The sequence below is a fragment of the Scyliorhinus torazame genome, chromosome 4 (genome assembly GCF_047496885.1).
Source record: "Scyliorhinus torazame isolate Kashiwa2021f chromosome 4, sScyTor2.1, whole genome shotgun sequence".
NCBI lineage: Eukaryota > Metazoa > Chordata > Chondrichthyes > Carcharhiniformes > Scyliorhinidae > Scyliorhinus > Scyliorhinus torazame.
Window position 1 is genome coordinate 217,082,826 of NC_092710.1, and position 15,844 is coordinate 217,098,669.

A 15,844-nucleotide genomic window follows, 5' to 3' on the forward strand; every position below is an offset into this window, starting at 1 on the left:
GGGAGATGAGAAGCCCAGAAAGTGATTCTTGTGGTGTTGGGTGCTCTGGTGCACAGATGAGCCAACACAGTTGTATGTGGTACAACTCTATTTTATTATAACTCTTATAATACAGTTCGTTCTGGATACTCTGCACGTGCTGTCTCCCTGAGTGTGTTTGGCAATAGATGTGTCCTGGTTCTCCTCTGCAGCTAATACTGACCACCGGGTGTCGTGTCTGTGCTTTTATATCTTTCTGTCATTGGTTGTGGTGTTGTGTGTTCTGATTTGTCTGTTGGTGTGTCTATCATGATGTGTGTGTTTGAATATCATGACATCCCCCCTTTTTACAAAGATAAGTGCCTACGTGGTTATAAATATAATTGTGTCGTGAGTGCATCTAAGAGTGTGTGTGTGTGTTGTGTACAGCGTGTGTTTATGACGTAACTATTTACATGGGGCGATGTCGGGTGCGTCACACTAACAAGGTTGTACCATAACAAAACTTGGATGCGAGAGAAAAAAAAAAACTTGAACATTGGTCCGGTCAGACGATATCTGGAACAATAAACAACAACAGGTTATAATACAGAAGTGTTTGACTTTTTGAACGTATGAACAGCGTTATAAGTCCAGTCTAATGGGTGACCGCCTCAAGAATGGGCTGGTCCTCAAGCCGGTTCAGCTGTGGAGATTTGGGGTCACACTGGTTCACCTTGGACTGTTGGAGGTGATGCTGTTGCCGAAGTCTCTACTTTACCATTTGTTGTACTTCGTGCAGTGCTTGGTTTTTTCATTCGTTATCTGGCTACTCGATGTCGGTGTCCTCAGGATTCTTGCTCCAATGTTCTGCTCAATAATCAGTGGAGTGTGTATAGGTTCAATGCAAATAATGTTCCCCTCAAGGTTTGAAGAGTCATTACTGACTAACTGCTGGTCTCCGAAGTTGGGATTTTGCGGCATTGTGTTGAAGGGAGACATTTGTCCCTGCTGTAGATATGATTCAGGTTGTGTTATTTCCATTACCTGAGGATCAATGTCTTGTCCATTTTTTCGATCCGTACTAAAACACTGGCAATTCTCAGTCTGCTCCTTGCAAGTTAAACATTCAATTAATTTCGTTAGCAAATCCTCAGCATCCTTCTGTGGCCGTGCAGCATTATTAATCTCTGTTCGGCTACAATGATCCTGAAGGTCAGCGCATAAACCTTTTTTCTTCGGGCTTGGACGAGGCGATTCCTTTGGCTTGTCTTCAGTTGGGCTTGAACAGTCTTCAGCGCTGTGCCCTTCATTGTAGCATGAGAGACCGTCATGGTCATGCTGCTGTGTAGTGGAGCATGGTAGGCTGTTATAGCCTTCTTGCTGTTCACGTGAGCATGGCAGACTTGCATCATCTGCCGCTGGTTGGTCAGGAGAGGTTGCTAGACCCTCATGGTCTTGTTCCTGCAAGGACTGCGCTCTGGAGTCTTGCGTTGCTTCTATCGTGGAGGCTGTCCACGAGCTCTCTGTGGAGGCTTGTGACACTGGAGTCACTTCTTGTTCGTGCAAGGACTGCGCTCTGGAGTCTTGCGTTGCTTCTATCGTGGAGGCTGTCCACGAGCTCTCTGTGGAGGCTTGTGACACTGGAGTCACTTCTTGTCCGTGCAAGGACTGCGCTCTGGAGTCTTGCATTTCTGCAATTGTGGAGTCTGTCCACGAGCTTGCTGTGGAAGCTTGTGACACTGGAGTCACTTCTGGTTCATGCGAGGACTGCACTCTGGAGTCTTGCATGTCTTCTTTCATAGAGTCGGGAACGTTGAGCGGGACGTGGACCACGCTCTGTGTGGCAGCAGGGCACTCTCCGTGTGCTTGCACCGCTCCCTGTCTGTTAATGTCAGGCTGCAGCATCATCCGGTACTGTTAAGTTGGAACGTCATATCTGCTGGATTGAAGATCCTCAAATCCGAAAAATGAATCCGCATCTGCGTCGGATTCAATGTGGGGGCCGCCAATGTGCAACACGAAAGGTTCGTCCGAGTCATAGTCATATAGGACCACGGAGCTATCATTGGGCTCGCGAGGTCCGGAAACACTGTAAAAATCGTCATCGAAGTATTCAAGGTCGGAATCATCGGCTTGTGCGTAGGTAACTGCTTGTCGGAGGGTTCTTCGGAGGTCAAATTCATCTCCTGGGTCAATTTGCGGCACTGTGCTGTCATTCCAGGTGAAGGAAGGTTGTTTTACAGCTTTAACAGATTTTTGTTTTTTTGATTTGGGACGTTTCCCTTTTAAATTGGATTTGGGACATTTCCCTTTTAAATTGGTGCAGTCTGGGGCCTCTGACATCCTGACGCTCGGTATGTAGCACGTAGGAAGCGACTGCGCATGCTCAGATCGCTGTTCCTTTACCGATGGCCGTTTTCTTGACTGCGCATGCGCAGCATCTCGCGCATGCGCAAACAAAACTTCCGGTTCTGTGCACTTCTCGCGCAACTGTCCTAGCGTTATACCTTTAGCAAGATGGCCGCCGACCTCGACCCAGCCTTCTCTCAGGCCCGGGATTTCGGGCTCCGGGATCCCAGCCACGAGGTGAGTACTGCAGCTTTTCTTACCTTTAAGTGCCCATTGGATTGCGTATTCTTCACAGTACTTGGAGAATTTGCCCAGGACTGCCTGGTAATCGTACCTTTGCTGCCTCCTGAAGAACCTGAACCTTCTGAATATTTCTCTTGCCCTTGCACCGGCGACGGTGAGGAGAAATTCAATTTTTTCCCTATCATCCAGGTCTTTGAGTTCAGCTGCCACCAGGAACAATTCGAAATTTTGCCGGAATCGCCGCCAGTTTTCGTGGAGGTCGCCGTGGCACTGGAGCACCTGCGGAACCGGGAGCTCGTACATCATGCCTGGGCACTGCTGGTTGTCTGTGTACACTGAGGTATGCCGGCAGGTATCGATCCACTCCTGTACCATGTGGTGTTGGGTGCTCTGGTGCACAGATGAGCCAACACAGTTGTATGTGGTACAACTCTATTTTATTATAACTCTTATAATACAGTTCGTTCTGGATACTCTGCACGTGCTGTCTCCCTGAGTGTGTTTGGCAATAGATGTGTCCTGGTTCTCCTCTGCAGCTAATACTGACCACCGGGGGTCGTGTCTGTGCTTTTATATCTTTCTGTCATTGGTTGTGGTGTTGTGTGTTCTGATTTGTCTGTTGGTGTGTCTATCATGATGTGTGTGTTTGAATATCATGACAATTCTGCTGACAGCATGCGGTGCCGCAACATTCAGCATGATAAAAAAACCTGACCTATCCAGATGCTCTGCACTCGAAAACTTTAGACGAGCTCATAGGCCTAGTGCAAAATCACTATGAGCCAAAGCCTTTTATCATCCTCCAGAGATACGGCTTTAATAGAACACGGAGAACCCTGGGGAACCTGTCACTGATTTTTTTGACCAGATTGCCGAAACTGGCAGAATATTATGCATTTGGCCCATCCCTGACTGACATGTTGTGAGACAGATTGGTGTGCGGAACAAACAATATAACTCAGAAAAGGTTACTGGCAAACCCAATATGGAACTAAAAAAAGAGCCATTGAGATAACCGTATCCCCAGAAAATGCAGAAAAAAAGACTCGGGAACTACAGGGGCCATCAGACAACAATGTCCTCTGGTTGGGGGAGGAGCCTCATGTAAAAGTGCATCCTCCGGCAGTCAAGGATATATTATGACAGTCCTAAGGATATTAAGGAACTTGTTCCGGAAGGTTGTAGATGCCAGATGATGCACTATTGTAAGCACTGTAAAAGGGCACAACCAAGGCAAAGATATAGGAACAGGCAATATGTGTGCTGCTCAGGGGAGAAACCAAGGCCAAAACAGACCCATACCATACAGATATACTCACTCCCAGAAACAGAGAAAATGTAACGAAACCACAACATCATGACCAAGGTCACCCCAATAATGATAAAGTTGCTGGTAAATGGTCATCTATTAGAGATGGGAGTGGACACAGGGGCTGCCATATCTGTCATCAGACAGCATACATTTTATCAACTCCCAAACTGGTATCCAAACCTTGAGTTTGAAAGACAAAGGACAGACTACATGGGGGAACCTTTGTGAATTAAGAACACTACCAATGACCCCTGTGACCTACAAGCAGCAATCAGCCCATCTTCCACTCACCGTTATGCAGGGACAGAGATCAAGTCATATGGGGTGAGATTGGCTCCAGTGGGTCAGGCTAAACTGGTTAGAGATGTAACCAGATGCACTGCCGGCGCCATGTTGTACAGCACGACCGCTGCAGGTCGTTAGCCGTGCACATGCGCGGCCAGGGACCCAGCCATTCTCCGCAGGAGCCGGGAGTTTCACCCAGCGCAGCTGTTAGCCCCTCACCGGTCCCGGAATTGGTGAGGGGTCGGTGCTGATTTTCCCTACGTAAAGCTCCCGCGGATCTACGTTCGAGCCAGCACTTAGCCGCTGAAAAGGAGAATCCAGCCCATCTTGTCAGCATTTATCCTGTCAAGCCCCTTAAGAATCCTATGTGTTTTAATGATCCTTATACTCCAACCCCCTTGAAATAAGGGCCAACATTCTATTAGCCTTCCTGATTAACTGCTGTAGCTGTGTGCTAACTTTCTGTGTTTCGTGCACAAGTCTCTTTGTGTTGCACTTTTCTGAAGTTTGTCTCCATTTAAATCAAACTTTCTTCTTTTGTTCTCCTTTCCAAAATGAACAACTTCATGTTTTCCCACATTTATACTCCATTGCCAAACTTATATCCACTTACTTTACCTATTAATACCCCTTTGTAAACTCTTTGTTATCCCTCTCGCAAGTTGCCTTTCCACCTATTTTATTTTTGTGTCATCTTCAAATTTGGCTACGGAACATTCGCTTCCTTCCTTCAAACCATTAATACATATTGTAAATAGTTGCAGTCCCATAACTGATCTCCGTGGAACCCCACTGGTAACCAGTCGCCAACCTGAAAAATAACCCATTATCGCCACTCGCTGTTTCTTGCCCATTCGCCAAATCTCTATCCATGCCAATATACTGCCTCCAACACCAGGGATTCTTATCTTATGACTTAACCTTTTGCAGTGTACCTTTTCAAATGCCTTCTGGAAGTCCAAATACAACACACCTACTGGTTTCCCTCTATCTATTCTAGTTGAGACTTCCTCAAAAAACGAAGAAATTAGTCAGACATGATTTCCCTTCCATTAAGCCATGAAGCTGACTCTGCTTGATTAGTTTATGATTCTCCAAATATCCTGCTATTACTTCCTTATTAATTGATTCCAACATTTTTCCAACAATAGGTGTCATGCTATTCGGCCGATAGTTACCTGCTTTTTGCCTGCGTCCATTTATGAATAGGGGTGTCACATTGGCAGTTTCCAGAATCCAAGGATTTTTTGAAAAATTACAATAACTGTATCCATTATCTCTGTAGCTACTTCTTTTAGGATCCTAGGATGCAAGCCACCAGGAAGGCACGGTGGCATAATGGTTAGCACTGCTGCTTCACAGCTCCAGGGACACGGGTTCAATTCCGGCCCCGGGTCACTGTCTTACACTTTCTCCCCGTGTGTGCGTGGGTTTCCTCCGGTGCTCCAGTTTCCTCCCACAATCCAAAGATGTTCAGGTTAGGTGGATTGGCCATGATAAATTGCTCCTTTGTGCCCAAATGGTTAGGGGCTAGGGTGGGCTTGTGGGATTAAGTAGGGTGCTCTTTCCTAGAGGCGATGGAGACATGATTGGCCGAATGGCCTCCTACACTGCGAATCTATGAATCTATGAAATAAGGGACTTATCTGCCTTTTGCCCCCTTACTTTGTCTAGTGCTACTTCTCTAATGATGGGGATAGTATTTATTTCCTCCCTGTGTTCTTTAGTATTAATGGGATATCTGGAGTATCTTCCATTGATTCAAAATATCTGTTTAATTCTTCTGCCATTTTCTTGTTCCTCATAACTATCTCCCCAGATTCATTTTCAAGGAGCCTATGATCAGTTTGAGCTCCCACTTACTTTTTATATATTTGAAGAAGCTCTTATTGTCAGTTTTTATATTCCTCACTAGTTTGCCCTTGTAGTGTAATTTCTCTCTCTTTATTATCTTCTTGGTCCTCCTTTGCTTGATTCTGAATTTATCCCAATCTTCGGGGCTATTACTGTCTTTCGCCTTGTTATGCTTTTTATTTCAACTTAATACTCTCCTTAACTTTCTTGTTTATCCCTCTCTTAGAATCTTTCCTCTTTAAATGTCTGCCACTGCTTGTTTACTGTCTTTCCTGTATTATTTCCCCAACAGTGGTTAGGATACTGGACCTAAATCCAATTTTAAAACCTAAATTTTAAGTTATTTCAAAGACTGTGCGGAAAGACTGATTTGCTCCAGGAGTGATTGCATGAAGAAATAGGGCTTGGTTATTTTTAAAACAAAAACTTTATTATGACTGTGGTGATGTGCATCACTGTAAATACATGTAAGCTAGACAGACACTAGAGGGAGCACCAGAAACATCACACACACACACTCAACCAATAGATAAGTTAGATAGGAGGCGACCAATGGACATTCACGATACACAAGGAGGTGACACGACCACAGGGAGGCATTACACCAACCCATACATAAAGGACACCACACACATGATCTGCCCCTTTGGCCAGTGGAGACAGTCAGTGAGGAGAGGCACAGGGTTGATTCATTATCACACCCACCACGTGGAAGACAGCAGCTGGTTAGTCAGTTTAGGTAGCTACAATAGGATTAGCAGTAGTGTCGAACTCAAGTTATAAAAGTGTACATAGTGTAAATAAATGAGTTGAAGTTATTTACACGTCTCAACCTTCCTTGACAAATGCAACACAAGGAAGCCGCTTATGTTACAAAGGAAACATAACAAAACAATGACTACAATATTAAATGTTTCAACTTCACACCCAAAAATGAATTTAGGTCCTTAAACACTACAACTCAATTGACCATTAAACAACAAGAAACAAAACATACAGATCTCAATCTATCTTACAGTGGGAGAATTGTGGACTCAGCAACGGGCAAATCAGGGGCGGGATTCTCCGACCCCACGCCGGGTCGGAGAATCGCCGGGGGGCCGCGTGAATTGCGCCACGCCGCCCTGACGCCGGGACGCGATTCTCCGCAGAGCTCGATGCCATTGGGGCTGGCATGGTCAGCGGCGCCGGTTGGGGGCCGCTCTACGTGGCTGTCCTGCCGATTCTCCGGCCCGTATGGGCTGAGCGGCCATAAGAAAAAAACTGAGTCCTGCCGGCGCCGTTCTAACCTGCTCTGAGCCGGCGGGACCTCGGCGTTGGAGGGTTGGGTGGCGGCCTGTGGCGGAGGGGGCGTCCAACCGTGGGGGGCCTCCGATGTGGCCTGGCCCGCGATCGGGGCCCACTGATCGGTGGGCCAGCCTGTCTGTCTGGGGGCCTCCTTTCCTACCCGCCAGCCCCTTTAGCTCTGCGCCATGTTGCGTCGGGGCCGGTGCATTGAAGGAGGCCACTGCGCATGCGCGGATCCCACGGCGCACTGTTCGCGCCGGGATCGCCAGCTGGAGCGGCGCAAACTGCTCCAGCACTGTGCTGGTATTCTGTAGGGGCCAGAATTACTCCTGGCAGTGCCCCTTTTACGACGGCATGGACACTCTGCCACGGGATGGGAGAATCCCGCCCCAGATTCAACTTCTCTCTCCAGGTTTCTCCACCAATTCTCTCGCCACAGCTTTCTCCAAAAACTGTTTCTCCAAAGCCTATCAAAATGCCTCTCTCTATTGGCTCCATACAGCAATGATCTCCCTCTCCCCAAGCTGTAAAACAATTTATTTCTGCAGGCACTTTGGGCGGGATTCTCTCTAACCAGCGGGGCAGGCCGTACCGGCGCCGAGGAGTTGAGTGAACCACTCCGGCATCGGGCTGGAAGGTGCGGAATCCTCCTCACCTTCAGGGGCTAGCGGGGAGGAAAAGAGTGCCCCCACGGCACAAGCCCGACCGTGGATCATTGGGCCCCGATCGCGGGCCAGGCCACCGTGGGGGTCCCCCCCCCCCGGGACCCCGCCGAGGAATCCGCAGGCCGCCCGCAGAGCCAGGACCCGCCGGTACGGACTTGATGTAATATACGCCAGCGGGACCTGCCGAAACTGGGCGTACACTCGGCCCATCGCGGGCCAGAGAATCACCGGGGGGGCCGCTACCAACTGGCCCCGAACGGGGAGGCGCGATTCCCACCCCCACCGAAAAACCGGCGCCAGAGAATCCGGCAGTCAGCGTCGGGGCGGCTGGACGGGATTCACACCGCCCCTCGGTGATTCTCCAGCACGGCGGAGGTGTCAGAGAATCCCGCCCTTTAACTCCCAGGGACTTTCCCAGTCAAACCACAGTCCATTAGCCTAGACTGAAAAACACATTCTTTGTCGATTTCACATTCTTGTTGCCAAAAGCACCCAGACCCTGCAAAACAGAATAATTTTTTTAAAAACATGACCATTGTAGTCAAACACACGCTAACTCCAGGCTTTTAACTATTTCATTGTTGAATAGTTAGAACCCAATATACTTAAAGTCTTCCAGTAGTCACATCTTCTAATCTACCCACCCAGTCCACTTTAGCTAACTCTATCACCATTTCATTTCAATTCTCTTTAGTTAAGTTAAAGACAGTTGTTTCTGACCCAAATTTATCACGCTCAAAAACATGAGATGGCATTCTGAGGAATGAAGACAAGGGGCAAAATTCTCCGTTATCGGCGGAAAGTCCGCCGATCGGCGCAAAAAACGGCGCAAATCCGACTTGCGTCATGTCGGAAAAATGGGTCGATAGTCTCCGGCCCGAAATGGGCTAGCAGCGACGTAACGGGATCCGCGCTTGCGCAGTGGTTCACGCCGTGCAGCGTCATACGCGGCTCAAAAGGCCGCGCTGCTCCCCCCCCACCCGACCGCAACACCCGACCGCAACACCCGACTGGATGGCTGGCCGTCGCTCAGCCCCGAGGTTCGAGTCACGCGATGTGGAGGCGCTCCTGGACGCGGTGGAGCAGAGGAGGGATGCCCTGTATCCCGGGCACGGCCGCAGAGTTGCCCCACGCCACAGCCGGTGTCTGTGGAGGGAAGTGAAAGAGGCCGTCACCGCTGTGGCCCTGACACCACGGACAGGCACCCAGTGCCACAAGAAGGTGAACGACCTCGTCAGAGCAGGCAGGGTGAGCCTCCCCCATATCCCCCCCCTCCCCCATATCCCCCCTCCCCCATATCCCCCCTCCCCCATATCCCCCCTCCCCCATATCCCCCCTCCCCCATATCCCCCATATCCCACCCTCCCCCATATTCCCCCCTCCCCCATATCCCCCATATCCCCCCTCTCACATATCCCCCCTCCCCCATATCCCCCCTCCCCCATATCCCCCCTCCCCCATATCCCCCCCTCCCCCATATCCCCAAGTGAATCCAGCCCTAACCTTAACCTCTGCAAGGCACGCGCAACCGATGGCGTGCATTCATATACCTGCCTAACACTGTTGCCTTTTACCCCTGCCCCCCCCCCCCCCCCCACAGGAGAAGCGCGCACACAACAATAGGGAGCATGTGAGGACTGGAGGAGGGCCCGCTGATGAGAGGCCACTGACCGTACACGAGGAAAGGGCCCTGGAACTGGCTGGCGGACCTGAGGACCGGGAGGTTGCTGATGCAGAGGTCGGGGGCGTACTAGCGAGTAAGCCACCGACAGCCCGTCCCCATATCCCCCCTCCCCTATATCCCCCTCCCCCGTATCACCTGATCACTGCCTGATGTCTAACCATGCATGCTTCATTGTGTATCGCAGGACCAAACGTCCAGGCACCCAACCCCGCAGATGCAGACCGCCCGCAGGATGCCCCTCGGAGACCACAGGAGACGGAGAGACCCGCACCCTCCAGCATGTGACGCCCGCAGGATGCCCCTCGGAGACCACAGGAGACGGAGAGACCCGCACCCTCCAGCATGCGACGCCCGCAGGATGCCCCTCGGAGACCACGGGAGACGGAGAGACCCGCACCCTCCAGCATGCGACGCCCGCAGGATGCCCCTCGGAGACCACGGGAGACGGAGAGACCCGCACCCTCCAGCATGCGACGTCCGCAGGATGCCCCTCGCACACCACGGGAGACGGAGAGACCTGGAGCAACAGGGAGACGACACCCCCGTCACGTGTGGGAGCAACCACCCAGTGACGAGGGGGGCAGCCACAGGCCCCCGTCACATCCGAGCCAGGACACCACTACCCAGGACACCACTACCCAGGACACCTCTACCCAGGACACCACTACCCAGGACACCCCTACCCGGGACAGCACTACCCAGGACACCCCTACCCGGGACAGCACTACCCAGGAAGACGAAATACCGGGCAGTGACTCAGAGTGGATGGGTGGAGACGAACCCCCACCCCAAAGTGCCATGGACTCAGAGTGGGACGAAGAGCACGACACAACGCCACTGCTGTCACCAACACCCTCAACCATCGCAGAAACACTCACCACGGTTGGGCACTTTAGTGATGAGGCGTCTGGTACACTCACTGGTGTGCACAACACAGCCGTCCCGGTACAGCAGGTGGAGGTAGGAGCAGCAGAGGGACCGGGCGGTCGGAGGGCAGCCCAGCCCAAGCAAACTTCTGCCGCCCAGATGGATCCCGGGTTCCTGCAGTTACCACACCCACACATAGATCCGATGCAACCACTGACCCGGAGACGAGCGAAGAGGGTGATGGGCGGCTTGCGGCGGCTGCGGTCGCAGGTGGAGGAGTCCACCCGCGTCCAGGAGCTGGGAGTGGTGCCGGTCATGCGTGCCACCCAGGCTGACACCGCACGGGTGGCGTCCGCGGTGGAGGCAATGGGTGCGACGGTGTCAGACATGGGGAACGGTTTGCGAGGCCTGGGGCCTTCCGTGCAGGCGGCGTCTGTGGCCCAGGAAATGGCTGCCCTCTCACAGGAGGCCATGAGCCAGTGCCAGCACCAGATGGCAGAGGCGCTCAACGCCATAGCCCAGGTTCTGCAGGCCATGGCCCAGTCTCAGCAGGCCATGGCCCAGTCTCTGCAGGCCATCGCTGAGGGCATCGGCGCCAGTGGCCATGTGCGAGCCGGCGTCGCACTGTCACAGACAGGGTTTGCCAACCCCCTGGGCTCCATGGCTGCAAACCTGCAGAACCCTGTCGAAACCAGCACGGGCATCCAGGACTGGCAGCGCCAGATGTTGGGGGGGCGTCGGATGGCCAGTCCGTTCGCATCCCCCACCCATGTAGAGGCCTGGGGGCCATCGGGCACCCCGAGGGAGGAGGAGGTGGTTTGGTCCGTCCCGGCTCCCTCTGTAGGGGAGGTCCCGGTACACCGCGACACCTCGGACTCCCCCCCTTCCGTCCCAGGTGTATCGGGTGGGCAACGGGCAGGACAGGCTGGCAGCTCGCCATCCCAGTCGCCCGGGCCGCAGCCTGGCCCATCTAGGCCAGGACGCCCCAGGAAACGGCCGCCAAAGGGATCCAGTGTCAGAGGGCAGGAATCACAGGAGTCCACCTCCAGTTCTGCTGTACCGTCTGGGGAACCACGTAGACGTAGTCAAAGGGCCTGTAAGGCCAAACAATTAGACACTGAGTAAGTTGGCACGGGTGCAGGGCACAGATGAGTTTTAGGGGCTAGGGCACGTGCATGAACTCCTTTGGTTATTAAAGTCAATGTTACACCTACCGAAGCTGCCTTTGTGCTCTGTCCAAAGTGTGCGGGGGTGTCATGTACGTTGAGCGCAAGTGTGTGTGTGAGGGGTGGTCTTACCTCAGCCCCAGGTGAGTCTGCCCCCTTCCCCCTGGGCCGCCATCAACATCCCCCGGGCAGAGGACGGGACCGTGCGCTGCAGTGTCACAGCCGCATGCAGGGATGGTCCGGGTGGATGGTGGTACTGTGGCCATGGGTCAGACATAGTCCAACGATGTAGAGCCAGGAGCTCATCGCAGGGCGGGTTGTCATCATCCTCAATGGCCTGCGATAGACACGCGTCCACCCGCAACTGTGTGAGCCCGGCCCGTTGTGCCGCAGGTGGATCGGCAATGGGGGGGGGTGGTGTGCATGCGGGTGGGGTGGGTGGGGTTGGGGAGGGGGGTGAGGGTGCTGGGTGTGTGGATGGGTGGGGGGTGTGGGTGGTCGGCTGTTGCCATGGTGTGCGGTCTGTGGCCATACTACCCGATTCCCACGCCCATCTAGTCAGTGAAGCGGGCGTCTATCAGTCTGTCCCGTGCCCGCTGGGCCAGCCGGTAACGGTGGACAGCCACCCGCCTATGTCTACCCCATCTGCCCTGACCATTGCCCCCATCCCCCTCATCTGGGGAGGACTGGGCCTCTTCCTGCTGCTCCTCCACTCCGCCCTCCTCTGCCTGCGGCACATCGCCCCTCTGCTGGGCTATGTTGTGCAGGACGCAGCACACCACAATGATGCGGCCGACCCTATCTGACCGATACTGGAGGGCGCCCCCAGAGAGGTCCAGGCACCTGAAACACATCTTCAGCACGCCAAAGCACCTCTCGATCACTCCCCTTGTCGCTACATGGGCATCATTGTAGCGGTTCTCCGCCTCATTGCGTGGCCTCCATATAGGCGTCATCAGCCACGATCGCAATGGGTAGCCCCTGTCGCCCAGCAACCAGCCCCTCAGCCGGGGATGGCGTCCCTCGTACATGCCGGGGATGGATGACCGCGACAACACGAATGAGTCGTGTACACTGCCTGGGTGACGGGCGCAGACGTGCAGGATCATCATGCGGTGGTCGCAGACCACCTGTACGTTCATCGAATAGGTCCCCTTCCTATTAGTGAACACGGCCCTGTTATCTGCAGGTGGCCGCACGGCGACGTGCATCCCATCGATCGCGCCCTGGACCATGGGGAACCCGGCCACGGCAGAGAAGCCCACGGCCCGGGCATCTTGGCTGGCCCGGTCCACGGGGAAGCGGATGTAGCGGTGCGCCATGGCATATAGGGCATCTGTCACTGCCCGGATGCACCGGTGCACCGATGTCTGCGATATGCCGGACAGGTCCCCACTCGGTGCCTGGAATGACCCCGTTGCATAAAAGTTCAGGGCCACCGTAACCTTGACGGACACGGGGAGAGGGTATCCTCCGCCAGAGCCACGCGGTGACAGGTGTGCCAGCAGGTGGCAGATGTGTGCCACGGTTTCCCGGCTCATCCGTAGTCTACTCCTGCATTCCCGGTCCGTGAGGTCCTGCTATGACTGCCGGGGCCGGTGCACACGGGGCGCCCTCGGGTGCCTCCGTTGCCGTGGGGCTGCGACGTCCTCCTCCCCCTCCTCGTCCTGTCGGTCAGGTGTCCCTCCAGCCTGGGCGGCTGCCGCCTGCCCCTCTGCGGCAGCCTGCGCCGCCTCTCTGGCACGCTCCTCCTCCTCCTCCTCATCCAGGGCAACATAGACATGAGCGGCTGCCACCACGGCGGCCAACATCGCTGGATGATCTGAAAACATGACGGCCTGGTGGGGGGGAGGGGAACGACGACATGTCATCATTGCCCATATCCCCTCCTCCCCCCAGCCAGGTGGCATGGACCGCATGGGTCCAACTGTTGGAGGCTGGCACCTGGCCAGGTGGACCAACTCACTTGCCCTCCCATCCCCCTCCTCGGCACGGACCCCCCCCCAACCTCCACCCCAGCACGGACCCCCCCCCAACCCCCAACCTCCACCCCGGCACGGACCCCCCCCCAACCTCCACCCCGGCACGGATCCACTCCCGGCACTCCCCCGGAGCCCAGCTTACTCTAACCACCCCCCCCCCCCCCCCCCCGCCGCACACACACACACACAACCCGAGACACACCTCTCCTCACGCAATCAGACTGCGACCACGCCATTGCCTGCCCAGAGCCAACCCCCCAGGCCGTCACTCACCTCCACGCTGGTCGGCGTGAGCCTGGATCACCGGGTCACGCTGATGAAAAGGAGGTTTGATTCATGTCGACGTGAACGGTCATCACGTCGACGGGACTTCGGCCCATCCGGAAGGGAGAATATCGGCAGGCCGAAAATCGGCTGCCTTGCGCAGACCCGTGACATTCTCCGCGGCAGCGGCGCCATTAACGCCCCGCCGACTTTTCTCCCTTCGGAGACTTCGGCAACCGGCGGGGGCGGGATTCACGGCGGCCAACGGCCATTCTCCAACCCTCTGGGGGGTCGGAGAATGACGCCCAAGGTGGAGTGCAGAGCGGGTACTTGAGCACTTAGCCTGGCAGAACGGAATAGGTAATTCAGCTTTTGGCAGCATTGCAACCCATCGTCTTGTGGACTATGCTGGCATTTACCAGTGCGGCCACCGTCTCCCTGGCACAGTTTGTGACCGTTCTCAAGGGTCTCCTGCCAGCCAGTGGATAGATTGCTGCCCTTCTCTGATTCACAGTCTCCAACATTTTGGTTAGGGCCCCTTGTGTAAAGCGTGGAGCTGGCTTCCTCACTGCCATCCTCCTAGAATGAATGTGAGCAAGTGCTGTGGCATCATTTAAATGCAATGGGAGAATCAGATGGTTCATGCCATAGGTGAAGCAGTTTTCACCAGGGAGATTTTTTTTAAAGTGCCTAACAATTGCGATCCAGATGGGCCCGACGGGATTCACACTGGTTTTCGCACCAAAAGTGACACTTAGGGCGGAATTTACCGCTATTTACTCCGGCAGGCGCACAGGTTTCCCACCGATAAGGGGTTCTCTCAATGGGAAATCTCATTGATAATGGCGGGACCGATAGACCCCGCTCACGAGCTGCTCCCGCCGCCGAAAAACACAGCGAGGCAGTCAGTAAATCCTGCACTTAGCCAAAATCTGGGAAAATTCCTCTCTACATTTCTTGCCACTGGAAAACTTTACTGTCCACCATTTTTGGGGTTACAACCCCAATTTTTGTGCACAAAGCAATGTGCAATGAGGCAAAAACATCCACGTGTTTTAATGTTTTCATTATTTCATGTGTGTATACATAGAATGTGTTTTACTGCATTATTTATTCTATAGCTGTTATACATGCATCTTATGAGACTAATAACTGGTATATCTTCATGTGTAGTATGAATGATTAATTAGGAAACTAATTCAATTGTTTTGCAAATGTTTAGAGGCAGATACCAAGAAGCAAGTGAAACCAAAACCTGCAAAAGAAGGTAACAGAGAAGTTTAACCGATGTGATATTTACAACTGCTGCTAACCGCACAGCTCCCCTTTCTTCCAGTTGTTAAAGCTACAAATAATTATGGAGGGATGGTGGGGTTATTAGGTCTCACATTCTGCGCTCCACTTTTCCACAGGATGGAGATAAGTCCAGGTTAAAGCTGCATAGAAACAACTTCTAAAAATTAATTTGTAAAAATTAGCAAAGTACTTTGCAATACTGATGCACGATCAATTGGACAAAGCCGATAGTTGAATCCAACTGAGACTTTATTGCTATCAGATGTGTGGCCTCCCACAGCAGCTGGCGAAATGGCTGCTGGCTGGAGGACATGCATATTTATACAGACAGGGACTACCGACGAACCTGTAATACAGGTCCTACCGTACATCACCTAATACAGGTGCAACAGTGGTTTACCACAAATACTAAAGCTGCAGTTAACAAAATAATGTTTACATTTTTAAAATCTCAAAAACTTACTTGTTTGAACACTTTGTTTCCCAACTTGAGCACCAATGATGCTTTCCTCGTCCTGGAGCAGATTAGTTGTGTCTGGTGAATTGGCAGTTCAGCAGCAGAAGACAGAAATTTACATGCGCGAGGTTCATTGCAGTGCAGACTTGGCCAACAAGGCTTTTATCATTTT

The 15,844-nt window shown here is 53.1% G+C and overlaps 1 protein-coding gene across 50 annotated transcripts in view; it reads left to right on the forward strand.

Annotated features, from left to right (window-relative positions):
* The window catches only part of LOC140410753 (uncharacterized), a 526,658-nt gene that overhangs the window by 408,548 nt on the left and 102,266 nt on the right, over positions 1-15,844 (forward strand). For all 50 annotated transcript variants that reach the window (XM_072499281.1, XM_072499289.1, XM_072499285.1 and 47 more), the window contains one exon: positions 15,142-15,186. In XM_072499281.1, the coding sequence (XP_072355382.1) occupies positions 15,142-15,186 (45 nt within the window). The remainder of the gene's footprint in view (positions 1-15,141; positions 15,187-15,844) is intronic.